The 27,831-nt window shown below is 27.8% G+C and overlaps 4 protein-coding genes and 1 pseudogene across 5 annotated transcripts; 4 read left to right on the top strand and 1 right to left on the bottom strand.

The window, feature by feature from the left end:
• Positions 1–1,988: 1,988 nt before the first annotated feature.
• On the top strand, positions 1,989–9,997 carry LOC126846962 (apolipoprotein D-like). The gene is made up of 5 exons (XM_050586878.1): positions 1,989–2,131; positions 4,413–4,574; positions 7,670–7,886; positions 8,270–8,421; positions 9,431–9,997. Exons 2-5 carry the CDS (start codon positions 4,446–4,448, stop codon positions 9,692–9,694), a joined length of 762 nt encoding a protein of 253 aa, XP_050442835.1. The 5' UTR covers positions 1,989–2,131; positions 4,413–4,445; the 3' UTR covers positions 9,695–9,997.
• LOC126846964 (uncharacterized) lies at positions 5,737–7,469 on the top strand (annotated as a pseudogene).
• Positions 9,998–12,634: 2,637 nt separating the features above from the next.
• On the bottom strand, positions 12,635–24,416 carry LOC126846956 (uncharacterized). The gene is made up of 8 exons (XM_050586871.1): positions 24,245–24,416; positions 23,903–24,084; positions 23,227–23,394; positions 22,879–23,140; positions 22,512–22,814; positions 21,849–21,999; positions 21,616–21,720; positions 12,635–13,096 (listed from the first exon to the last, which is right to left on the bottom strand). The coding sequence occupies exons 2-7, from the start codon at positions 24,052–24,054 to the stop codon at positions 21,617–21,619; spliced, it is 1,140 nt and encodes a 379-aa protein (XP_050442828.1). The 5' UTR covers positions 24,055–24,084; positions 24,245–24,416; the 3' UTR covers positions 12,635–13,096; position 21,616.
• LOC126846963 (phospholipase A2 phaiodactylipin-like) lies at positions 14,958–21,581 on the top strand. 2 transcript variants are annotated; one of them, XM_050586879.1, is made up of 6 exons: positions 14,960–15,257; positions 16,299–16,429; positions 19,271–19,413; positions 19,483–19,642; positions 21,004–21,135; positions 21,209–21,577. In XM_050586879.1, the coding sequence occupies exons 1-6, from the start codon at positions 15,252–15,254 to the stop codon at positions 21,339–21,341; spliced, it is 705 nt and encodes a 234-aa protein (XP_050442836.1). In that variant the 5' UTR covers positions 14,960–15,251; the 3' UTR covers positions 21,342–21,577. The 2 variants fall into 2 exon arrangements, with proteins under 2 accessions (XP_050442837.1, XP_050442836.1); XM_050586880.1 differs by lacking the exon at positions 21,004–21,135 and having other exon boundaries at positions 14,958–15,257; positions 21,209–21,581.
• Positions 24,417–24,692: 276 nt separating the features above from the next.
• LOC126846957 (39S ribosomal protein L44, mitochondrial) lies at positions 24,693–27,364 on the top strand. Its single transcript, XM_050586872.1, has 6 exons — positions 24,693–24,910; positions 25,342–25,453; positions 25,774–26,031; positions 26,092–26,176; positions 26,659–26,968; positions 27,043–27,364. Exons 1-6 carry the CDS (start codon positions 24,853–24,855, stop codon positions 27,264–27,266), a joined length of 1,047 nt encoding a protein of 348 aa, XP_050442829.1. The 5' UTR covers positions 24,693–24,852; the 3' UTR covers positions 27,267–27,364.
• Positions 27,365–27,831: the final 467 nt, after the last annotated feature.

Below are 27,831 nucleotides of genomic sequence, written 5' to 3'. Positions count from 1 at the left end.
CGTTGTAAACCAACCTAATACAAGTTGAAAAAAAAACTACATTTTTAAGAATAACTAATGTTTTATACAAATTTAATATTTTGAAAGAGAATATTTTTTCTCATAATATTAAGTTGTAAGTAGTGGTTGTCTTTTAAGAAAAATAAAAAAATCATCCAGACAAAAAATATTTATATCATAAAAATGTAGTGTTTTTAGTGCTTTAAATTGTACAAGATAAAATTCAAATTCTACGCTTGGTGGGGTGAGCATGCTTAAAAAGATATGTGATAACAATTTCTTAATAATCAATGTGCATAAAACCATGGTATTAATACCATAAAGAAACCACAGAACCATATAACATAATATTATATTTTGTTATCACTAATCGAATACCTATTATAGCCGTTTACAATAACTAATAAAAGCAATTATTTTTACACTTATATTAGATAGTCCATAATTTTTATTAAATACATTAATTGATAAAATTAAAGTAACAGTCGATTTAAATAAAAACCGATTTAATTTCAACGGAATTCTGAATTATATTGACTAATGTTTGGTTATAATTGGAGCGTTCCGGCGTACCTTACTAATAATTTGTTAAAGGGGACGCTTTTTAACCACCATTAGAGGTAGAGGGACTGAGTCCCCTTGCGCCCCCCCCCCCCACTTTAACCCCTGGATTTAAAGCAGAAAGAGCGATTATTGTAATTACTGATCTCGTGTGAAATGTTGTATAGAGCGTGTAGAGCGATGTACATTAGTAGTGTATGATGAGAATATCTGCTTTACAAATTTACAAATCTAGATTACCTATTAAACTCTGAATTTTGTCGGATTATCCAGAATATCCGAAAAGGATTATTTTATTTTTTAATCTAGATTTTAGATTATTATTTTAAATAAATGTAATAACACATTATGCAAAAGAAGTTTTATTATTTAATCTGAATTCAAACAAAATGAATAATAGTAACAAATCCATTAAATATCCGGTTATCCGAAATTTCAGTCTTATCCTTAGAATACCCAATATGCTAATATGCTAAAATATGCTAAATTACTAAAACTACACAGTGGATCTGCACGTGTGATATTATGTGGTGGACCGAGTGACAATTACCATAATATCTTCTTAAGAGGACGTTATTCCTTTAAAAATAATCGTAAAAAACGTGTTTATGCCAAAGCGTGTTGATCAAAGTGAAATAGTCATAGAAAAAACACGTTGATACCTTTAAAAGGAGGAAAACTTTTAACTAGGTTCTCTCGACGGTATTTTTAGAAAACCTAATTTTTAACTTAAATACAAGTATTTAAAAAAGTTTAAACAATTTTAGAATTAAAATATAATTTGTGAATGTTGGGTTAATAATATACAAAAAAGTCGACGAGAGAACCTAAATGAAGTTCTCATTATTTTAATTATATAATAAAAAAAATGTTTACATTTATTATTCAGCCAATAGGCATTAGAGAATATTATGGTGAATTACTATTAATACCGAGCGCTTTACATAGCACTTCACCTCTCGTTCTAAACTTAAAACTTAAATAACTTTAAAAATAACAACCTAAAACTGATTATCGACCAGTCAACATTTTATACCAGTATTATATACCAGTCACAAATTATATAAAATTGCAATTAATTTAGAAGATATTGATTGTCTTATTTAAATAGAACACTCAGTATTTAGCTTGTTTACGTATCAATTGAAATTAGTCATCACGGGCTTACATACTTACACGTCATTTGTGTTTCTTCAAAATGTACAAGAATATTGTTTATTAGTTATTATTATTTATATTTTTCATCTCCGGTCAGTGAGTCATACATACAGTAATGAATACTAGTATTCAAGCATCATTTGATTATAATATCCGTTCTATTCTTCAGAGTCGATATACAGTTGAATCAGTTTCCCGTTTACTCGTTGCATGTTTTAGGAGTGGGAGAGAGTTGCAACATAAAGAAGTACAGCAGCTCTACCTGGAACCACCATATGTCGTATGTATTGAATAAAAACCGATTGTTAGACTCATCGCAGTCATCAGCGAGCCTTGTGGTCACGCTAGATAACTTGAATTAAACAAGACGTAAGCGGTCAACAAGCAGTTGCCTGTTGCGATTTAAAAAACAGTAAGTACTAAAAACCCGTAATTGAAATTATAAAATGCTTAACATATTTACAGTACTTTTTGATTTTGTTAGTAAATTTATAAGTAAGACTACCTTGAATATGATAATGATTTAGCCATTCAATTGATAAAACTTGTAATTAAAAACGGTTCAATAACATATGGTAACATAGAAAAAATTTGTTTTTGTGTAGACAACAATTGATATTACTCTATGAATACATTTTTCATTGTGTTTTGTACTTAAATCCTAAAATAAAATAAAAATTCAATGATAAACTGATCTTTTTGTTAAATAGACTTCGAAAAACATTAGGTTTCAATTAATTCGTAAGCGATTGCTTGCTAAATACTCACTAACGACAAACTTTTACTAGTAATTACATCTGTGAAGTTTGCAGTCCTAAGATTACGCGTTAACTAATTTTAGCAATAATTTTTAAAAATAATATTATACTAATACCTTTTTTTTGTTTTTATTGTAAAAGCATTTTTTTTTTTTTTATTAAGAAATATATTTTATTTATTTATAATCTATACAATATGTATAATCAGTAAGTCTGATGACAAAGATACAGTGACAATATTCAATAATGTAGGAATAGGAAGGCTCTCAGCAGTGCCACCTGACCAGAAAAATACTAATACCTAAAAATAATATTTATACAATATGTAAATGCCAACTTTAGTATTAAAGCTATCGAGACTTTCAAATTTGTAAACAATTTGTTTTATAGGTACAATTAAATGTTATTTAACAACTCAAATAATAATAATATAAAAAAATAATATATATTTATTCAACATATTATTATAAGTGTGAAAGACTAATGAATGGTGAAAAAGTATTTGACCGTGTATAAAATATCTTACTTCCTCTTTCCCATCTGTTACTATTGTACTGTTAACTATTTTTCACTACATAAATGTATTTTTGTAGAATACTGCTACTTCAATCTGCTTCAGTTACTAAAAATTATAACTTTATAATCTAATATAATGCATATTTGTTATTGTTAATATGTTCACTATTTTCAAGTTTTTCTCAATTTAATGTTTCACTACAAATGATTGTAATTTGTATTTTGTGTAGTGATTTTTAGTAAAGAATATTTCATTTTTTACCAATAAAAACGATTTTTATTTAAAATTATTTTTAAGTTCCTATTCTATACAAAATAATAATAAACTACAATATAGTTTGATGTTTATTGTTTACACTTACACACCATCAATCAGTAATTGTACAATGTTGAGGGCCGATAATAATCATCAGTCACAATGTACTAACTACTATTCCATATTTACATTCGAATTATTTAGAGATATTAAAAATAAAATTCGTTTTTCGAGTAACATTTAATTTATATCATAAAATTGCAAGAAATTATGAATTTTTGTTTTGTTTTTTAAATTCATATTTGATAAGTAAAAATGTAAAAAACCAAATTTTGAAACTATTTTAAATTTACAAATAATTTTTTTTTTTAAGTAGCCATCAAATCAAATTCATATAAATATTATACACTAAAATTGGTACATCTGAATGTTTGCTAATTATTTTTACATATTCAGATAAGCGATGCTATACACAAAAACGGCCACCGATTTTATGCGTGATTCCCGCCGTCAACAAAGGTACCATCGTCATTGTTTATGGATGGGCGGATGGTATACTATGGTGAGGGTACCTCTGTTGACGTCGGTAATCACGCATAAAATCGGTGGCCGTTCTTGCGTATAGCATCGCTTATCTGAATATTTAAAAATAATTAGCAAACATTCAGATGTACCAATTATTAATTAATATATAATATTTATATGAATTTGATTTGGTGGCTACTTCTTAAAATAAAAATATTGTAAATTATTGTGGTACAATAATCTCTAATTAGTTAAAATACTTTATATTTCAATATTAAGGATATTTTTAAAAGTTAATTATGTAACTATAAAATAAAATACAATTGACTACACTATTTTTTTAATACAACCAAATATTATAAATTTAAGTAAATATTGTACCATAGGTTTTTACAAAAACAAAAATATGTATTGTAAAATATACTAAGGCCGAATTTTGGGGGGTTGGAAAGTCAACCTCTTTCATCAACTCCATTTACCACTTTTATAATAATGAGTAATGACTAATGACTATACAAGTATTTTATGTTTTCTCGCATGATAAAAATTTAAAAAATCGAAAACCCTATCGACTTTCTTTTATACTACTTACTTTATATTGTCCTCTTGAGTAATTTAATTTTTTATGTTTTTAATAGATTTTAATCGTATTCAATTTACACCGTCATACAATGGAGTTCAATAGATTATGTCTATTATCTGTGTTGCTAGCTTGTTCTTTGAATCGCATTTCGGGACATTCTTATCATTTAGGACAATGTCCAACCATGGAACCAATGCCTGATTTTGTAATGGAAAAAGTAAGTCTAAGGAATGAGTTTGATACTTGGTATAGGTTATATTATTATTTTTATAACATAATAAAACAATTAAGTATCAATTTTGATTTTTGTAAACCACAACTGAGATGGTTATCGGTTGAGCTTAAGTAAGATGCCGCAACAGAAATGGATTTGGGATTTTAGAATATATTACTTTTATAGTGAAAATTCGTGTAATTTATTTTCACGAATCGATTAATAGTTTATTGTCATTAAGACAAGTTAAAACATAAATATATATTTATTATTTTATAAAAATATTAAGCATTTTTGAGAATACGGGCTTGTCATTTTGTGTTAGTTCACAAAATAGTCGTAATACAAATTATACAAATATTAGTTAACTGATTTTTTCATACAAACCTTACCTTACCTCACATTTGACTCGGCCAATGCAAATAATTTAAATCGATATCAAAAATGCAGGGTTTCACAAATATTGATACATTTAATGGACTATATCGCGGACCACATAATTAAGGGACCCATAAATGTCTAGAAAAAATGTCTATTGAATCAATAAATCTTCAATTAAATGTAGTTTAATTACAAAAACTCTTTTATTTCAACAACTGTTATGTACGGGAATTATCTTGTAGTTCAAGCCTTATTTAATTGTAAATGTATTAGTTATATTGATTAATTATTAATTCATCAATCACTATTTATATTTCATAAAAAAAATTCAAATTATTGTCTTAAACAGACGTCATCGATTAAAGCGTTGATCATTTTACTAAAATCTAAATTAAAAATGCGATATCAACTATCAACTGCAGTAAACAATGAGTAATTAAAATATAGTTTTTATCGCGTGTTTGTACGATATTTATATTTAAAATTAGTTAGTTATTATTATTAGTATTGCCCAATGTCTTATGTCCATAATGTAGTTAAATAATAATAATAATAATACAAATAAGTTTGTATGTTAAAGAAATAATAAAGTTATTATTATATAAAATATAATAATAATTAGCAATAACTAATAAGTAATAACTACCTACATGACATAATTATGAAATTAATAATAATATTATAATAAGACGTAATAATATCGAATGATATACAATCGCTTTATATAATTATACAAGTGAAACAAACATTCTTTGTGTTTTGTTAATTGTATGACTTATCATTGTGTGTATTTTGCATGGGTTTTTTCCGTATATTATAGCTATATTATTTTTTTAAAGTATTATTATTGCAGCATTATCATATTCAACTGCGCAAAATTACCCAGTAGGCTCTCCACTATATCTATGTAAAAAATGAAATAATGACGTTTATCAATAATAGGCATTCCATTATGCCTTGTAGCCAGGATAGGATAACCTATAATATAGGATAACAATAATATTATATTAAAACATTGCATACATATTTTAAACGTTAAGTGATGATTAATACAAGGTATTTCACAAGATAACATTATGACAAATTAAACAATTTTTTTTCTAGGGAATATTTTTAAGATTTTTTTTAAAATTAATTTATAATTATTTGCGCTATAAACACCACTTCATTTAACTGTTTTACTTTTTTTTTTAAATTCAAGATAGCCATTTTATTAAGAATAATTTGCTGAACACTGACTGGTCGACAACCAGTTTTAGATAATTACTTTTAAACTTAAATAACTGTAAAAGTAACTATTAAAACTGGTTACCGACCAGTCAAAATTCTCAAATTCTTGAATTAAAAAAAAAATGTAACAAAAAAAAATTAAACCACACAAAAATTTCACACCCAGGTACTTAAAATACCTGGGTGTGAATATAAACGCTAATAATAATATGCACAATGAAATAAATCTGAGAATAGCGGCAGCAAATCGAGGTTATTTTGCCACGAATAAGATGTTCAAATCAAGATTAATGTCAAAAGAATCCAAAAAAAAAACTCTACACTACTTATCTTCGACCTATCACCATGTATGGTTGTGAAACATGGTCAACAACAAAGGGTGACGAAGGAAAGCTGTTGAGGTTCGAGAGAAAGATTCTAAGAAAAATCTATGGACCTATAAGAAACCCAGATAATGGGGAATATGAGCGGAGAAAAAACGCGGACATTGGAAGCCTATTCAACAGACCAAGCATTAAATTTTTCCTACTAGTCAAAAGAATAGAATGGGCTGGATATGTCTGGAGGGCCAAACACGATCTGATCAATAACATTTTAATCAATAACCCATCTGGAAAGAGACCACGACGAAAACCGCGACAGCGCTGGATGGACCGTGTAAAGAATGATCTAAAAAGAGTTGATGAAACAGCAGAAGTAGAGGACGCGGGTGACAGAGATCGTTGGAGAGACTAGTGGAAGCCTTCAAGGCGTGTAAAGCAAAAAAAAAAATATATTCACTAGAACAAAAATTATTTAATTTTTCATATATTTTTGAAACACCCTGTATATATATTCATTATACAGTTTCTATATGGTTTGATATTGTAAATAAAGCGATAATATATTACATAGCTTCCGGTTAAAATAAATATATTTTATGTTTTCCTTGTCTCTTTGTCATTTTAGATGTACTTCGTAATTTTATTATATTATAGACCGATCACGAGTCTATATAGTACAAACTTATTATAATTTAACGTGTTGCCATTCATAATTTCGATATCTGACAAAATATGATTACATTTCAGTCAACTAATTTGGAGCGTTTTATAAAAAACACGTAGGCCTATATAATTCAACGTTAATATAAGCAATAAAAATATCTATTTTTTTTATTCTCTGCAGTGGGTATAACCATAATGAATTAACTGTGCATGTTAATAAAACAAAGCTATACCGAGGTGTCATAATAAATAATTATAATTAACACTGCCTTCATTACTTTACCATTTCTATTAAAAAGAAGCCAAGTTAAAAAAAAAATATTGTATTTTCTATATAATAATTTATAAGTAAATAATAAATAATAATACAAGTTGAATGTTGTTTATTCTTATTTATTTAGACATTAATTTATATTTATTTAAAAAAATATTTATAATAATAGTATGATAAAGAGTAGGTTTAATTGAACCCAATGTACTAATCTATCAATGTTTTTAAAGTTTTTAGGACCATGGTACGCCGTACAAAAGACGTCGACGTCAAGTCGGTGTATGGTGTATAATTTTACAAACACACAGGAACCCAATACATACAAATTGGAACAAATTAGCGAAAACTCTATCATCAATGTAGCTAAATCCAATAATTACCATTATATTGGAAACTTAAAGGCCGATTCGAGTTTACCATCTAGAATGTCTGTTTCTTTTCCTCTGAGTAAGTTCTTGAATTTTGAAAAATTAATTATTAAATTCGCTTACTCTCGAGCTTTTTGATACGTTATGATCTACACATATGTATAAAATCCGATCTATTAAACTTATCACCACTAAATTTTTGCCACTCGATTATCCTAATCGTACAATTTATTTATACAATACCGTTTTTATATTATGTTTGTTATATAAGTATATTAAACAGGGTGTTAACTACGACTTGGCAGAATTATACAAATCTTTAAGTAAATTTGTACAATATATAAATTTGTAAAATAAATCCAATATACCAAATATTTATTTTTTATTTTATAAACCTTGATTTAAAATTAAATTAAATTTACTTAACTACCTAACTAGTAATTTCTATAATTTACATTACAGATGTTGCGGGAAAATCGTCTTTTGTTGTGTTCGCGACTGATTATATAACCTATGCAGGTGTATACTCATGCCAAAAAATACCGTTTGGCCATAGACATTCTGTAACCATTTTATCAAGAACAAAGGTCCTAGACAAAATGTACCTGGATAAGGTAAATCCAAAACAACAATTGCTTCTGTATTATTAAAATACCAGGTGATTCTTTTAACGCCCTATACTAGTTTTTCTTTTAAAATAATTGCAATTTTGTAGTGTTTCTTTTTTAGAACATTATATAAATACAATATTTTTCAGACTATCACAGCATCCTTGATAGCAATTTAAAAAAAATTATCTAAAAATAGCTGTGGAGAATGCATTTTACTCGGCCCATTGTGATTTTAGAGCAAAAACACCTATTAAAATCAAAAAATACAAATATTTCGGAGACATCATATTCGATTTTAAAAAAATTAACGTAAATAAAGATGTAGTTATGTGAAATAAGTAAAAAAATTTTTTTTAAATATTAAGTTAACCGAAAAAATGATTTGCCATTGTCTCTAAAATGTTGTAATCTTTTTTCTTGCTCTAAAATCACCACATAGCGAGTAAAACGCATTCTTGGTAGATATGTTTTAATGCTAGAAAATTGGGTGTGTATAGTCGTCTTAAGAATAATATGCTGAACATTTTGACTGGTCACCAGTTTTCAATAATAAGTTTAAAAGTTGTTAAAGTTTTAAATTTAGGACGGGAAATGTTTTGCGTTTGAGTAACGTGTGCACAATGCAGATAAAAATAACTCTATCTCCCGTCCTAAATTTTAAACTTTAATAACTTTAGAACTATTTATTCAAGACTGGTTATCGACCAGTCAAAATTGTTGACAAATTATTCTTAATTTAAAAAAATATATACGCCACCATATAAGTTTTAAAAGTTAATAAAGCTCTAGAAAAAACTAAAAAAGATAAAAACTTGAATGTTGTCTAATATTGCAATGTAGCATAAACAAAAATGTTTTCAAAAATAAAATCTACAAAATATAAAATATTTTAAGAGAAAACTATTCTAGGGCTTCAAAAGAATTACCGGGTATATATTATATTGAAATACCGAGAGAGATAAATTAATCGAAGTTGAATCATCGCAATTTAACATTGTTTTTAAATTTATAGATGCGCAGCCGAATAGCTTCGGCTAACGTGAGTCCATTTGATCTGTCGATCATTGACCAATCAAAGTGTAACCATCTTAATACATCTATGCGTGTGGAAATAAACGATGAGACGTTCAGTGCTAAAAATATCGGACACGCGGTTTCTAAGGTGGGTGAAAAAATTGGACAAGGCGTTGAGTATGTTATTGACGGCGGCAAGAAAGTCTACAGTTCTATCAAATCGAAGCCCGCCGAAGAACCTGACGCCGAATGGATACCTTAAGACTGGCTAAATGCGAATAAATCTTATATTTTTATAATATGACAAAGTTCAGCTAACTTATCAGTATAAGCCGAGATGCAGCTATATGAACAACATTACTTTTATACATATATATTTTGTTTACATAATTAATTATCTATTTTTTGTTACTATTGTATTGTAGTATACCTTTGACTGTACGTTCTCCTAAGAACAGAGACAATATATACCCATAGACTTATATACCCAATAAATACTTGTAAACTATTTAAGTCTAATATACTTAGACAATATTCTAATAATAAACTATAATAACTTAACAAACTATTTTTATTCGAAGAGAAAAAAAAGAGTGCCAATTTTTTAAAAAAATAATATTTTGTTACAATTCATGTTTTAGTATTTTACAAGACTTGTAGTCTTGTAGTTATGTGTAACGATGTGCTTTTTAGCTTGCCTAGTGTATAATAAAATATATTTTTTTATTAATAGATCCCTCAGAGCAGCACTAAACGGGGCCCCAAGCTCTGAACCGAACTGATTATAATTAGTTGGTTCAATTATCTTTATTACGAGGTCTAACCTTAATTGGTTGGAGTAGTCTGGTTCTCCAGGTTGGGGGTTAAGCGTTGGAAGGGCTAACCACTCAGTGGTCCAAAAAGAAAAAAGGTGGCCAAAAATAAATGAATTAAACGTTGGAAAATATATTTTTTGTTTAGGTTGTTACAATACCAGTCAAACAATCGAAATAAGATATCAAAATATTGATTTGAGAACTTACTTACGACTTGTTGAAGTTAACAGAATCGAACATAATTTGGTTGCTAAGTTACGATTTTAACTTCCATGCATGATCGAGTGGAAATTTAAACAGCATGAAAGAGGAGGGGAGTTTTTTTTGGTTTTTGTGTGTTTTAGCCGTAATTTTAGGACTTTTTAGTTTAAAATCTGTCAGGAGGTAAGACTCATATGTAACCATAACTTAGTGAACAGTGAACAAATCGGAAATACAATTTTATTTCTTTGTATTGGCTAAAAATAATTATAATGTACGAATGGTTATAATAAAAATATTTAGTCGTATATTTTGTTAAGGGGGCCGCAGCATGGTTTTTACAAACAAATATTAAGTAGAGGTATCAAAAAAATAAAACCGCCACCTCATAGGTAACGTTTTTCTCTATACATTGTGAGAATTTTGTAAATTTACCCCTTAAGGAGGTCGGAGCACAACTAGTTTTCATGCGTTTTAAATAGAAACATTTAAAAACTAAAGGGACTCTTTTCGGACGTTTCAGACGTAAAACCCTGACAAAATTAGTCCTACCTAGGTTGGATCGATTTCAATTCTGTAAAACTTTTTGAGTTTATCGGCCTCTTATTTAGGTTATTGTTGGAATAGATATTCGATAATTTAATTAACATATTAATTTCTATTGATAATTTTAATTTCTCAAATTCAGTTTTAAGTAAATAAAACAGTTATTCAAAAATCAACTTCCACAATAACCTAGAAAGAAGGCCAATGAGATCTAACAAGTTTACAAAATTAAAATCCAATCATTCTATGTAGGCGTACGTAATTTTATCAGGCTTTTAGGTCTAAAGTGGGTTCTCGCACCACCGAAATAGCTTTAACTATGTTTAAATAAATGATAAACGTTAAAAAATATAATACCCTAAAGCTTATACAAATTAAACTGGAAATAATTGATATGGTCGAAATTTATTGAAACTACTTTTTTCTTAAATATTGCCTATATAGAACTCCTTAAAAACCATCCACTTTCAATTCCCTTAACACCCATTTTTTGACAATTTGAAATTTAATATTGAATCTTATAATATCCGATGTTATAATTAAATTGAAAAAAACTGTTTTATTTGTATTAAATTTCATAATTGATTTATGTACTGGATAAATAAATAAATAATATATACGACTAGTTTATTTATGTAATAATATTTAATATATTTCCATCTAAAGTAACATAATATGATACCTACCAATTCGTTTGATTTTTAATTTAAAATAACGATATACTTTATTTTATTTGAATTATTATGTATTTTTTCGATTAATAATATATTGTATTTTTGTTAGGCTAGATATTGCGTATACGAACGTTTAATTAAATTACAGATGTCGGACCAGACCGATGAACTATACCCAGTGTTTTACAATTCGCCCACGAAGACATCGGTCGTTATGAAGTCGGAATAAACGAGCCGTGGGCCGTAGGCCAGACAACATTAGTCGAAGATATTGTTGTTTTGTCGCAGGATTCTTATAAAAGGTAAGTATTGTCTATAATATTATGAATTTGGTGTTAAATGAGTGTCTTGTTCCAAACGCTATTTTTCGTGTCTCGTGTAATTAGTATTGTATATATGTATGCCTAAGTATATGGTTATTTCCAGATCCGAGCTAACCCGAAGATCGATTTCAACGTGACAGAGAAGTAAGAAAGACGGTGACGCAGTGGCATCGTGTCTCGTGACTCCAGCTGTTGGTCCATCGCTGGATGGCTACTACGTTCACCGGTCTGCTTTAGTCAATCCGTCCGGTCCGTAAAAACGAATACGAAAACATTCAGGAATGTGACGATTTGGTGCAAAGTTTATGTCTTTGAATTATTGGAGCCCAGCAAGTTTGAGAGGCCATCACTTTATTTTAAGACTGTTAAGTACACAATATTTTTGTCGGCCAATATTGATTATTTTTACATTAGAAATAACAAATATATTATTTATAATTCAGTTCGTTCATACATTTATTGTTTTGTTTTTTTTTGTTTCGTTTACTTTTATTTTATGTTTATACATTTTTAGTAATTAATTCCCGAAACGTATTATTTATCCGTTTTTAATATATCAAATTAACTGTTGTATAGTGAGCTTTAAAAAATAAAATTACAATCAATTTATAATTTTGAATAATTTTTTTATTAATTTCTTTCATCACCTTATTGATACATATTCTATGTCGCTAAACACACTGCATTCGTTAGTAGACATCCGTTTTGGTTAAAAAACTAGCTACGATATCTATTAGGTTAAAAAATAATTTGCAAAAAAAGAGAATAAACATTAAAAATTATCCAGATATTGCAGAACAACTTTTAGTTACGTGTGTAAATGAGTTTGCTTTAATAAACGGTAAGCAACAAATAAAAACATATTATTTTGTAAAATACATGGTCAGTCAGTCAATGAGTGTCACATGTTTGGTGTCCTGGATGATATTAACGCTATTACAGTGTGCGTCCAGCCTAAGATTGCGGCGTCTCATCGTTGGCGACCCGTCCGCGAGAGCCGGCGGCTTCTGTTGTTCATCTCTGCGGCGGCAGCGCCTGCGGCATTTGCGGCCAAACTGTCGGTGGCATGGTAACGTCCGGTGCAATGCGTCAGAAGGATTAGGATCTGTAATATTTAAAATAAAATAAATTAAATGATTTTTGATCTGTATAAGTTTGTGTAGACGGCCGTATGAAGATGAATATACGTAATACGAATGTAATATTATGGTGCTTAGTATTATTATCATGAAGAAATAGGCAGTTAAAAAGTCGTCGAGGGTCAAAGTTAACATTTTCTCCTATTTGTAGACCTGCCAGCTATGCAAGTATTAGTAGTTATTGCTAGGGAAAAGTTTCAAAATAAAAAAAAATTAATTTTTATAATTTCTTAATTAGTTACTGCCAACTTTGATAATATATATTATATTATATCAAATACTATGCATAATATATGTGGACAGTTGTGGCTCCCTAAGTACATTTATGTGTGCATTAAATTTGTTTATTGTTGTTTTCCGGTTTAAAACCTATAACGTACATTACAGATTATAGGAAATCCAGGACAGTAAGATCAATGGAGACGGGTCATAGTGATGTTGGCAAGGTCTTCAGGAATTATTATAACAGAAATTATAAAAAGTAATTAATATAATTAAATGTGTTTAGACACAAAACACATCTAAATACAAAAAATCGTGATTACAGAATTAGTAACGGTACATAATTTAAAAACTTTTTGAGTTGAGAATAATCTATTAAAAATTCAGACTGGTCGAATAGAAAAAAGTATTTAAAAAATAATAATATATAAAATCTACAAATTTACTTATCATTAAAAAAAATGTATCTTATTTTAAACTGATTACTACTGAATAATACATTAGAAAATATTAAATATCAACAAAAATTATGCATTACACGATATAATGTATGCTTATAAATATTATATAAATAAAAAAGTATTCCGTTTAAATGCGTTGCAGAAACTGATTTTAAAAGATCTGAAAATATGATGGTCAAAGGGATTTATACAATAAGAAAACTGAAATATGAGTGAAAATTGTGTGCTCAGTGTTAACTTAACATACAATGACGGATGACCCTGTATCAAAAACTTATTCTGTTGAAAGTAAAAAACCATTTTTAGAATTAGTGATAAATAGCTTTTGGTAGTAAAAAAAAAGAATCATTACCATTAATATTTATGTTTTAGCGAGGAAGTAAGTTATCCATCCGACAGAGATTCACTACCGTCTACCAATATAATAAAGTAATGACCCACCAAACTCCAAAGGACACAGTTCAAGTTCATAAACCTGTTTCTTGCGTGTAGTAGCAAAACGGTCCTGATATTCCGTGATAACAATATTAACTCAAATATAGGATTATGCAATTGTACTTATAAAGTTCATTAGTTCAATGACTTTGTCGGCACAACACAAACGTGGTAGGCAATATCCTTACACATATAACAGGTTTCTAGGTATTATAATCATGCCGCAACATAAATTCAGTTTGGGATAAATGGAAGTCGAAGCATATACTTAAAGACATAGCGGATTTCATAGGAAAAAATACTTCATTAATACGAGACTGATAAGGTCAACGAACTATTATATTGCTAATAAAGGACATCTAAAATCCAAAACGGTTCTTTTGTAAAAAAAAAAAAAAAACAACTTGAAAACCCTGTGAGTTGTGGGTACGATATTTTGTCGGTTAACACATTAAAAATGTGTATAAATGAATAGAGGAATAGTATACACGATGGGTAATTTGACAAATGCCACAAGCCGGTTCCGATACTTAAAGTTAAAAAAAACATTTAATTTTTTTTTTAATGTATCATTTAGTGGATTCTGTTACATGCGAGCTTATCTTCTCGACTCAAAGCATACACGGAAACCGCAGGATATGATGCTAAATGCGTCGGAGGGAGACGTTACCTGTATATATCCTTGAATTATTAAACACAACACACTACAAAAACACCAAGAGGTCAAACACTGCCGAGTACCGATCGGCGGTCGTCGCGGTTAGTTGGTTTTGGTGGTTGTGCGAAGATTATCGCGTGTTTATAGCTTAAGTGTTAGAATACAAATAGGAAGTTAAAAAATTTCCTTTGGTATCCTAATAGCTGTAACACAGGATATAACCTTATTGAAACTTGTGTTTTTCGCTACGATAAAGGCACACAGTTTTTAATAGAAAATTGAAATCCACCGGATAAATTCATCGCAAACGCCACAAAGCATCTAACAAATGGACCTTTTAGAGTAATGAAGGTAATATAACAGAAGTATATACAAATAAGTAGGCCTTTTTCTTTTTATGACTAAACCCCCTAATACTCAAGTACAAACATTTCGCGGGAAAATAATTATATAGAGATATTTATACTAATATTTTGTTGTGTTTTATTTAAAAACTATAAATAAGCAATAAAAAAGAATATATGTATGCTAATAATGTAAATTTTTAGACTTAATAACTAGTAACTAAAAATATTTTTTATTAATAAAGGCTATTAAAAAAAAAAAAAAAAAACTAGTTATAAAAATAAGATATAAGTTATAAAATGGAAATAATATTTCTTTGAATAACTTTTAACTTAATTAAGTGCTAATTTTTCATTATTTATAAGGCAAACTCGAAATCAATAGATGCAAAAGTCAGCCCCGACAAAAGTATAAAATTTAATATTTCCAAATTATTGTTAATATTAAAATAAATATGTTTGGTCTTAAACAGTTCAAAACATATTAATACCATTTTTACTATATTTTAAAATGATAAAAAACAAGTGTTGTGCTGTATGGAAGTTTTAGTTTAAATTCCAGTTATAAACAGTTATTTTTCAACAAATTTCAGTTAAAATTTAAATTTAACTAATTTAAACTGTTTTCAATTATATAATTACTGTATTTTAAAGTAATATTGATAAAAACTAAAATCGTTAACAATACGAATACATAACAACGTACTATAAAATTAACTAAATAATTAGAATTCTTATTTTTATAATTCAGCTTATCAATGGAGATTATATTTTACTTGTTTGAAATATTTTATTGAATAAGTAGGTACTAATTTATGGTAAACAAAATGGTTGTTAAAGTGGTACGTCGTATTATTTATTTAAACAGTTCGTGTAGAAATCACCTCCGGGTAATAATTCTGTTGGATGTTTCCTAGTTTCGTCCCTGAGTTCATCTCCGGAAGTACAATAATTCAAATAAATAATACCAGTCAATATATTATAAAAATACAATTCTCTTGAAAATACTTAATACTTTATGGAAATAAATTAATGATTTATATTTCAGATTACGTTTGTTGTATTTTTGTTTTTCATTGCGTCGCCTGTATTGGGCACGTTGATCATAGTAGAGAAGACCAAGGAAAAAGCCCTGGAAATAACACACAAGTACCCAAATTGTCGTGTTCATTATGGCAGGTAAACTATTAAATGCTAGGTCTAGTAGACAATAATTATTTTATGGGGTATGGAGGTACGTAAAATGTCAAGTATACTAGGCGCATGTGTTTTGTTTTTATTTTTGTCGTTAAGAATTATTTTTATTTAATAAAATAATAATAATGCACAAAAGTGGTTTAAAGCTACTGAGTAAAAATTCAAATTCAATTAAAAGGTTCTTCCAATAAGGTTTATTATATTTGTGTAAAATCTACCGCATTTTACGTAAATTGAAAACAAAAGTGCTACCTAAAATAGAAATACTTCTTTTTTGTGTAGTTGTTTGTCTGGTTATTCAAATTAATGATAGGTTTTACATTTTTTTTTCTAGTTCTTTGTTGATCCTGATATACTTGTTGTGTTATTGCTTATTACAAACGTCACAATAATAATCATCGTTTACGTAAAACCCCTTGTTTTAATTGATTCGTAAAATATAACATACTCGCTCCAATGCGTAACAAGTATCCGGTCATCGATGAGTTGGCAATTAAACTTATAAATATTAATTAATATTAACCAAGACGTCATAAAAAAGAAAAATACATCATCAGATTTATGATAAAACGATTTACGAGGACAAAACCTTATTATAATTTTGTTTTGTTAAGATTTCAGCATTTACATTTTTATAGCTTGAAAGCTATGTATGAAGGTTATTGTTATAACTATTTTATATTTTTTGTTAAATTAAATTGTGTAACTAAAACAAACCTACATACTCGCTCAATAAGAACGTCACAGTTCAATATTTTTTCTTTTTTCTTTCTACCATACACTTAAAATTGTAATATTAAAGTGAATGTCCAGTAACATACACTGTACAACACAAGTGGTCTTCATTAAGTTATCAGAAAATAGCGTTTTATAAAATCATTTTATTAAAACCTAATAGTGTTCATAGATGGGAAAAATTATTATTTGTATTCATTTTTCATATGAATATCTTATAACTACTTAAAGATCCGTAATAAAGAGAGAGAGCTTCGTAATAAAAATAAAATCAAAGAATCAAATATTACATTAAGTAAAACATAAATTTCAATTACATTGATTTTATAAAATATAAAAAAATGATCGAATACTTATTGCCATTGAATAAGTGTGGTGTTGTAGATCGACTCTTCGAAAATAGACAAAAAATAAAAATGTATCTGGTTTTGAATTAATTATAGAAAATAGGGATGGGCTGTACCACTTTTTACCGATACCTGATATTCCGATATAAAATTATTGGAATATACGAGCAGTTTGAGGAGACACCTAATTATATTTAAAATAAGAAGAAGTACACCGTTTTCCTTTGCCTCAACCCCCCCCCCCTCCCCTTACACCCTGGATTTATATTTATAGATATATTTTAATTTTATCCAAGATGTAATTATTTTTTAGATTTCGATCATTGTCTGTTGAAAACCTAACAAAATATTATTTTAAGCACATAATAATAATAACAATTGTATACTTTTAAATGAATACAAAATGTATAAAACGAATCAAATACCAAGTAAATATGATGGCGAAATATACTACAAAATATTTTTTTTAATAAGTAATTTTATAAAATTTCGTTTCATAAATTAGCAGATATTTGAAATTACTATGTTCTATATATTTATGAATAAATGTTTTAAGTCTATAAAAATAAGAACAAATAAAAAAATCGCAAATTGGATAATTATTGTTTATGCACCCGGGATGATCATTAAGACCAGTTTTTCTTAACAATAACAATTCGAGGCGTCATTAAGAATATGCAGATAATTGTTACATTACAGTCACAAAACCCGTTTTTAAGTATTGGACACGTTTAAATAATCGCTGATCAAATGAGGTGCGTAGTTACAAAACCAGTCGAACGATTTTTTTCCTTTTAAGATAACAGACGAAAATTAAATTGGTTTGACATTTTAAATTTAAATTCTACAATATCAATGTACTCATAATTTATTTGTTTTTTTTTAAATAAACTGGCGTATTATTAGTGTATTGTAGTATTATAAACTCAATTAAATAAAATTAATATAAACTTAGTATATGGAATTTACAAATTCCATAGGAATTATAGACCGGGGTTGGTTAAAGAACGGGAATTGAAAGCAGGCGGGATTAAGGAGTTTTATATAGGCATTATTTAAGCTTTAATGCTTATTCAGTTATGTTGGAAAACTACTTTCATTTTAAAAATTCAGTTTATTCTAATTAAATAAAATGAATTTACTCGAAACGTTTTTTATTTCGTTTTTGTTCTCACACCTACTGCATACTATAAATATAAATATAAAAAAGACTCACATAGTAAAACATTAACAAAGTTATTAACGAAGTTACAAACAAATTTTTAAAAATAAATTATAGTTTATTTTTAGCGATATTTTACTTATAGGTACTTACCTAATTTAAGCTACGTTACGGGAAGTAAGCCATACACAAAATAATCAATAAACCGAAGACTGGGTGAATACCTATTAGTTAGCATTCCAAAAGTGAGGTCAGTGACTAACCTTAACGGAGATGTATCTGTCATCAATATAACAGCCGTGTGTATAAATTATTAGGTTTACTACAATGTTTCAATTTCAGGCATGACACAGCTACCGCATTTAACGAAATTCATTACCCAAAACCTTGGGTTTTTAGCATTTTCGACCAAGTTTACTTCCTATTATCTTTATAGAATATTAATTTTTATTTTTGAACGAAATGCGCATGAAAAATAAAAACAATTACACGTGATCTAGGTGTTTCAACCGTTTAAAAGATACAATAGGCAATAATATTAACAGAATATAACCAAGGCCAAACGTTGTTGTTATTTAGGGACAAAGTGCAGCGGGTAATGTCAATAACAAAACCGTTGTTGATATACGAACCCCAAAGCGATCAGTCGATAGATTTACTTTCAAAAGTCTGCGAAACGGCATTTAAAGGACCAAGTAAAAATACTGGATTCATTTATCCAGGTGACAAAAATATCTAAAGGCTATAAATAAAATAAACTGAAAACTAAAGCAGGTTTACTTGAATTGCAGGAACAAAATGGTGTGGACCAGGTAATATAGCTAAGAACTATACCGATTTGGGAGTTTATAAAGAGGAAGACATGTGCTGCCGTGATCATGATCATTGCACAAGGATTTTGGAAACAGGCCAGTGTTATTTTAATCTTTGCAATACTTCTCCTTATACGAGGTATATATTATTGAGTAAACAAATTAAAATTAACAAAAACTTACCTAAAAGTATAATAAATACTAATTCCTCATTACATTATATATATATATATATATTTTTTTTTTTAAATGCGAGAAAAGTGAAAATTACTTTAATTTTAAATACTACACAAGGTAAGATTCGACCACTGTGTTTCTGTGCTACAATACAACAGGTGGCCAATAAATAGACTACCTCTATGGAATTCATCATAGCCAGGACAAAAGAAGGATTTTCAAAAGTTTAAACATCTTAAACCCAAACTGTATTTAAGGTACAATTGTACTAATAATAAGTTTAGATTTTTATTATCCTATTAAAAAGAATTTAGATGGTGAGACTATTTATGTCTTAATTTCAGTACAGGTCTGACTATACTATTGAATAAAATATTTTCTAGAATAATTAAAATATATATTTCCTTTTAACTGCTATTATACATGTTTTTGCTATTTACAAATATGAGAAGAGGTTGTGAGAAGAAAAAAATATCTAAGAGAACAATTTAGCTAAACCAAACTATCTATTAAAAAAACAAATGTTGATCAGATATTATGACTGTATAAGATTGAATAATATGGAAATCGTATAAATCTTCATCAATTAAAAAAATGATAGACAAAAAAATAAGATATATACTTAAGGTTTTAATTGACTAAATAGTACATATGTTAGACAGGCTTAATATTATACATTTTTTAATCTAGTATAAAATAAAAATTACCAAAAAAGTATTTTTTTTTTATATGTATTCCCAAATATAACCCTATAAAATAAACTCTTTAAAACAACATTTTCTATTATTCAGGAGAAAAAAAGGGGGTTTCTGATTTATTTGTGCTAAATGAATGAAGCACATATTTAAGAAGTTAAAAAGAAATAAAGTAGGCAAGTATGTATAAAAAAGCTATTATAAACTATTACTATGTACTAATTAAAATTTCTAGCGTGTAAAACGGTACTGTCGATTTTGTTATCAACGAAAGATTAAGTTACCCAAATACTAAGGAGTATCGACAGAGACGGATTTATAGTTTTAGCACCTCTAGGCTATCAACAATTGCAGCCCCTAAATAAGTTCATAATATTATTTTATAATTATATGAGGGAAAAAATCACCATAAGTTTTTTTTAAACATTTTTTTTCTTCAAATTTATATTTTTTGGTTTGCCACAAAAATTTGCTGTCCTTCTAAAAATGCCGTCCTAGCCTACACCTAAAATCTTTCTTGTGTATTAGTGCATCTGTGATTTATCCTATCAGATACTGCAAGTGTCAATCAACCATTGAAGAAGAAATGATCAAATATTTTTATACACTGTTCAAATTAAAATTTTAGGTCGCACTGTGAATGTGATAGAAAGTTTCAACATTGTTTGAACAAAATCAATTCACCAACGGCCCATACACTTGGTGTCATATTTTTTAACATTGTCAAAGTAATGTGTTTCAAAGAAAACTGTTTATTTGGGTATTATAATAACTTAAATAATAATACAGTATTATCATTTTTGATATATTGCCCTTACAATTTGTTTACTCAGGGAATGTATTCAAAGATTTGAAATCATACCAAATTACCATCAACAAGGACGAAGAAGCCAGCGTATGACAACAGACAGACTGTTTAACGTTTTTGTAAACGTCGCATCAGATTTTTTGCGTTTTGCATTGTAAAAATATTAATAATAATAACAAAATTTAGTGTTGAAAATTAATTTTTTTAACTCTATATTAAACAGTGAAAACTGTAAATATTGAAACTGATGCTTTCATATATTGTTAAATATTTATCGCTATTATTATTACCTAAATGTGAAATGTATTATTCAAGAGTATTGTGTCTCAACTATTTCTTGAAAATCTCAGAATAATTTATATGATTGTACTTGCCAAATGTAAATTAATTATATTATTTATTTATGTTATATATTTATTAATTAATGCATACCTTAACACAGTGATTTTTGCTGCTTTCCAAACACAATAACTAATGGTTTCCCTTCTATCACAACACCATTGTTTTCATGTAGTGCTTGGCTTGAAATTTCAGCATCTAAAAAAATTATACTTTAGCTAAATATGTAGTTAAAAATTAAAAGAACACTTTTTTTAAAGAAAATTCCTTTATTATTATAATTTTTTACACAGAAGTATAGTTATGAACAAATTCTATATACTCACTTTCGAACTCTATAAATGCTTGGCCTTTCATTCTTCCTTGTTTCATAAATCTATAAACTATATCTTTATTCTGCAATTTCTTATATTTGTCAAATACTGATATTAAATGGTTTTCGTTAACATTTTTTGCAATATTTTTTAAATAAAGTGTCTAAAAAGTATACAACATTTGATTAGTTCTCAAGAAAAAACATTAAGAGGATGCCATATCTCCCCTCCCCTTTAATTAAAGGGTTAGGCATAGATAATTTTTACAAAATCTTAATTAGAGGTTAAAATGTGATGTGCAATTATTTGTTGAGTAATTAGGACACTTTTTTCTAGTTGATTTATTTTTTGGACTATCACTACATCCTTGTTAGCGATTTAAAAAAAAATGTCATCTTAACATATCTACGCATACTCACTAATATTAAACGATGGCCTATATGCTTTTCCATAAACACGTTTTTACGGTTGAAACTCAAAGGTTATTTGATGAAAAAAATATTTTTAACTTAATCGAATAAATTTGATGAGAAAAAAAATAGTTTTTTTCTTTGTAAAAACCAAAAACAAAACGCATTGAAGCTAATCCTAATTATTGACTTCTATCAATTACAAGTGTGGTAGCATAAAATATTATACATAGCATATTGACATAATTTTAATAATAGTATTTACTTTTGATGGAACTCCTTTTTGATAATTTTTAAAAGGAGGTAAATTTTTAATCTCATCTTCAGTAATTTTTGTAAAGTTATGAAGCAGTATAGAACATGTACTGCTAGACACAAAACGTTGACCATTTACTGAATTCATTTTTGGAGGGTTGGAAGTTTCGTTTTTTACATTTAATACACCAATACACTCATTAATTTGCTTAGTGTCACAAGTGTAAAATTTAAGATTTTGTGTTTTTGTGCAATCTGTTTGATCCCACAATGTATTTGGCTTATTATAATGTCTAATTGGCTTGTGTGATATCTATAAAAAAATCAAGTGTTATTATAAAATAAAAACATATGGGTTTCTAACCATAACATGTTACCTCAATAGGTTTAGATATGGATTGCAGTAATTGTCTTCGTTTTCGTAATATCATTTTTGATGTTTTTATTGGACATACATCAAGGTGACTAAATTTTTCATCAACGATAGAAGGTAAATTGTTAATAGGATGATCTGATGGACGTAAATCATGTTTTTGTTTTTTATCAGCTTTACATGATAAGGCAAACTGTAATAATTTAGTTTCAGTACTATTCGGCTTTACACATAGTGCTAATTCACGTTCATGACGACTTAAACAACTAAAAGCCAAAAATGTACATGAATTACAATACATATGAATATTTTGCCATGTATAATAGCAAAAAACATAAATATAAAAACTCACTCCTCTATTTTCAATTCAGGATCATAGCTATTATTATAATTTCTTTGATCAAAAGCTACCTCTTCAGCTTTAGAGCAGAATTCTGGTAATGTAACAGCTCCTTTCGTGTACTCCGTAACTGACACATACTCATGACTAGTAACAAAATCTCGTTCTTGGCTCAAATGCCTGAAAAATAAAATCATATCATAAAAAAAATTTAGACACGAGCAACCAAATGTTAACCTTTTTATGGAGGTAAAATATAGTTATCTTAAAAAAATTATTAAGTGTATAAAATTCATTCGGATGATATCCAGCATTGTTTAATATATATTATTAACACACACTCTCTCTTACGTTTAACGTTCGTTATTCCACTGATCAGGGCTTAGACGGTTTAGATTTGGCATTTTTGGGCTTATAGCTGGCTGCCGACCTAACGCTTCCAAACAAGTTGGCCCGAGACAGGGGTGCAGGTGGCCATTTCTTCCCCCAGACAGTTACCTGCCCGGATGAACAAACCGCCAGTGGCCGAGATTCGAATCGGCGACCGTGCGTTGATACACTGCCGCCTTATCTCACTTCGCCACGCGCCTGCACCATATTATTAACTCACTATGGGTTTATTTTTTAGTATAAAGATACTACAGCATAATTGTTAGCATACCTCTAATTAAGAGAAAAAAATTATTACTTTTCTAATGTTAGACATTTGTCAGCTTGTTTCAATGCTAAATTTTTAATTAGTAAATCTGCATCAGACTCGACATGAGCATCAAGACGTTCAAAGTCATTAAGAATCAAATACTTCGACTGTTTAGAGTTGGTCTTTTGAAAAGCAGCCATATTTATTCAATGTAGGTATATTGTCAGTTCCTAAAATAATTGTATAATTTATTTTAGTATAATAATTAATATAATAAATGTAGTAAAATAATTTTGTCTTCTCTATCTCCGGCTTACACTCCCAACTATATGGGGTCAGCCAAGTATAATAATTCTATAATGTATGTTTTACAATTATACTATAACTTACTTTAAATTGAAGAAATTACTTTAAATATTTAAGAATAATAATTGATTCAATAAATGTTTAAAATATGATACTTTGTTATGTTTTAAGTGTCCTATTCAATATTGTTATATTATATTTTTAAGAAAACAAGCCTCTTTTTGCCTTGGTAGCTAATACTATTTAGTTTTTTTCCAAAATGATATCACAGATTGGATAAAATCTAATATGTGATAATATTATACATACTAGCTTTAATAAGGTTATACACTCATGGCAAAATATATAGGTATTTCAGCAACATGTGTTATCAATTTTAACAACATGGCGACCGGTTTTCTCTCGTTAGAAATACACGGCCACATTTTAAAACCGAAGATTATCAAAAGTTTCTAACATATCTTGTTGCTTTGTCATGCATGCACATGGTCAACTACACATTATCTATCTTTAATCTTTATCATTTATATTTTATAATACAAAAATTGTAAAACGTGATGTTTAAATGTTGTACTAAGTGAAGTTAAAATTATAATTTATACAAAATGTTACAATATTAAAAATATCTATATGTTGTATGTAACTGCTTTATTTTCTTAAACAAATCTTAACAGTTAGATACAGAATAAAAAATGACGTTTTTATTCCGGACATCAAATACAATTTTAAGTGTACTAAAAACTAATCAAAGTAAGCATAATATGTTAACATTAGTCTTTTTTTTAAACAAGAATTTAACTTAAACCAATACATGTAATTAGTTAAAAATCGACTGTATTTCTTTTTTGTTCTTTCAAAGTACAATGTATTATAATTTTTATTTAAAATATATCATTAATTTTATGTACAATAAAATTGCATCAAAATTAAAAAATACTTAAAAGACAATACTTATAGATTTTTACACTACATACATTTATCATTTTATGATATTATTTAGTAGATGATTAAAATTAACTATTAATTAATTTACAAAGTATAGTAAATATGTTTTTAATCCAAATTAATTTCTTAGGTATTATTTATTAATCATCTTAAAAATAATAGCTTTTCTAAAAAAATTTCATTCATTTTTATAATGTAGTATGTAACTTGCACGTTAATCTATCTATGTTATTTAGGTATTAGACAACCATTTCACAGGTGGGTTGCACCAACACTTAGAGAACTTAAAAAGAGAAAAGATAGATTGGGTCCACAAAAACCAGTGCACCGTAAAACATTTTTAGAATGGTAAGTTATAACTGTTATATGACGTCAAAAAACCCATCTTAAGGAGAAAAAATATATGTTGTAGTAAGCTTAAAAACAGGTAAAATTTATTCTCAAAAAATCATGTTTTAAGAATTCAACGGGAACTTGTTATATATAGCCTAGAGATAATTTTAGCGACCCCCATTAATTTATTCTGCTGTGTTTTTTGTGGGGTAACAAAAATATCTTTAAATTTGTATTTTTTATCTTAAGGTGGAACAAAGTCCTGTGACGCTAAAAATTGTTTAAACCCTTTTTATCAAGGGTTTTTAACTTTAAACAATTTGTTTATTGCTTAGGAATTATGATACAGAACTGTATGCATTCAGCAAACGCATAGGAGAATCATTTGATAATACTTTATTACAAAGAGCTCTGGTTGAACGATCCTACATAATAAATGAAGAAGAAAGACAGAAAGAAGTAGGAATTGAACAACCAACACTAAATTTAACTGATAACAAGGAGTTAGCAGAAAAAGGCTCAGCATTTTTAAATGACATCGTAAAAAGATATTTGCGTACTGTATTTCCTAAATTGCCTGAAGAGGGCATAATGTATGTATGGTAAAGTTATTGACATTTTAAGATTTTATACTAACTTTTGTACAATTTTAGAGGAATTCATGATTTTTTAACTAATGATGATTCACTTTCTCATGTATCATTCCATATTGGTACATCTGAATTGATTCTTTGTGCTGTAAGTATCATATGATATAATGTATAATAACAAAGAATAGTAATAAGCCATGCACTTTTGAAATATTTATAATTTTTTATGTAAAGGAGTGTCTTGGTACTTCTTATTCTCATTTAAACTCTTAATAATATACAACACCTTATTCTTTTTTTGGTAAAAATGTGTGTAAACTTCTGTATCTATAAATGCTAATTAAGGCCAGGGAGGTTTTTGTCACAATCTGTCTTAGAACAAGAGTACTATAGAACACGTTTTGATACTATTAAGTAAAATGTATCATTTATCCTCAATGAAGCTATTAATCCAGCTGAGCATAATAAATAAGATGTTTCAATAAATTACGCCTCGTAATCCCATAGTTATACATTTACCAACCCTTTGCCTGTTCACAGTAATATATTAATTTATAATTAAAAGAGAAAGTATGCTTACAAATGTATAAAAAATGTCAATGTGATAGTTATTCATATGTTTTATTTTAGGATTTTCCTGTTGAAAAATCTACTTTAGCCAACGTCTTGAAAGCATTAGTAGGTGCTTTAGTTGAAAGTTCTGGTGAGGAGCGAGCTACATTATTTGTGAGAGATTTTGTTATGACACAATTAGCTGACAAAGATATACATTCAATTTGGGATCATAATGAGCCTATTCAACTATTAACAGACTTATTAGCAAAGGATGGTATTGGTGCTCCTGAACCTAGAATTGTTGGTGAATCTGGCAAGAACACAATATTAGCTTGCTTTAGAGTAGGCTTATATACACCACATGACAAAAAAATGATTGGTCTAGGTAATTATTTTTATTATTATTTAGTCACTTTCTACTATTAAAAATAATAAATGTTTGTACAATTTGTACTTAAGGTTTTGGAGAAACTGTGGATATTGCTCATGAAATGGCAGCAAGAAATAGTTTACGGCATTTGTTTGGTACCGCTGACACTACTTTGATTCCATTTAACTTAGAATTAAATCAGCTAAGTACGAGAACTGAAAAAAATGCATCCATAAATGAATGGTCACAAAAAAATCTGCCTGTTCGACCAACACATTATAAACTTCGTCAAGCTAAAGCAATAAATACTTAATAAATTTATTTATGTATAGTATATATTATACATTTTTTAAATATTAGTTTTTTTTTATAATGTGTGTGTAAAATCAACAAGAAATAAAATTATCAATATGGTTGTTATTCAACTAAAAATTTGTTTTTCTTTTTTACTTTTAATGTATTATTACTAAGAGGTATTAAATGATTTTAGAATGCACAGAAAGCCAGTAATTAAACAAAATGTTTTTGATTGAATACTTAACTGTATATTAAGACTGTATCTTATGTATATATATTGAGAATGATCAATTTAACATAAAACACTCTCATGATCTATTTTACAATTTTAGATCATTTTAATCTTTTACATTTTTTGATGTTTACAAGAGTTATATTAACTTTTCAAACTTGAATGGTGACATAGAAAGTTTTTTCATCTACACAAATTACTTATTTGGGTTTGTATTATAGTAATAATAATTATTATTTTTAGTACTTACTAGTTTTTTTTGCAAATTGTAATAACATAATATCGCGATTCGCGGGCTTGGAAACTAAAGGTTCTCAATTGTTTGTTAGGGAATAATGTACAATTTTTA

This window comes from Adelges cooleyi, unplaced genomic scaffold (genome assembly GCF_023614345.1).
Source record: "Adelges cooleyi isolate 19-005CV unplaced genomic scaffold, UGA_ACOO_1.1 ACOO_flye_CR_arks_rails_tigmint_CR_PRNA_9, whole genome shotgun sequence".
Classification (NCBI taxonomy): Eukaryota; Metazoa; Arthropoda; class Insecta; order Hemiptera; family Adelgidae; genus Adelges; species Adelges cooleyi.
Note: the sequence above shows the minus strand (reverse complement) of the source record. Positions and strands in the feature narration are given on the sequence as shown.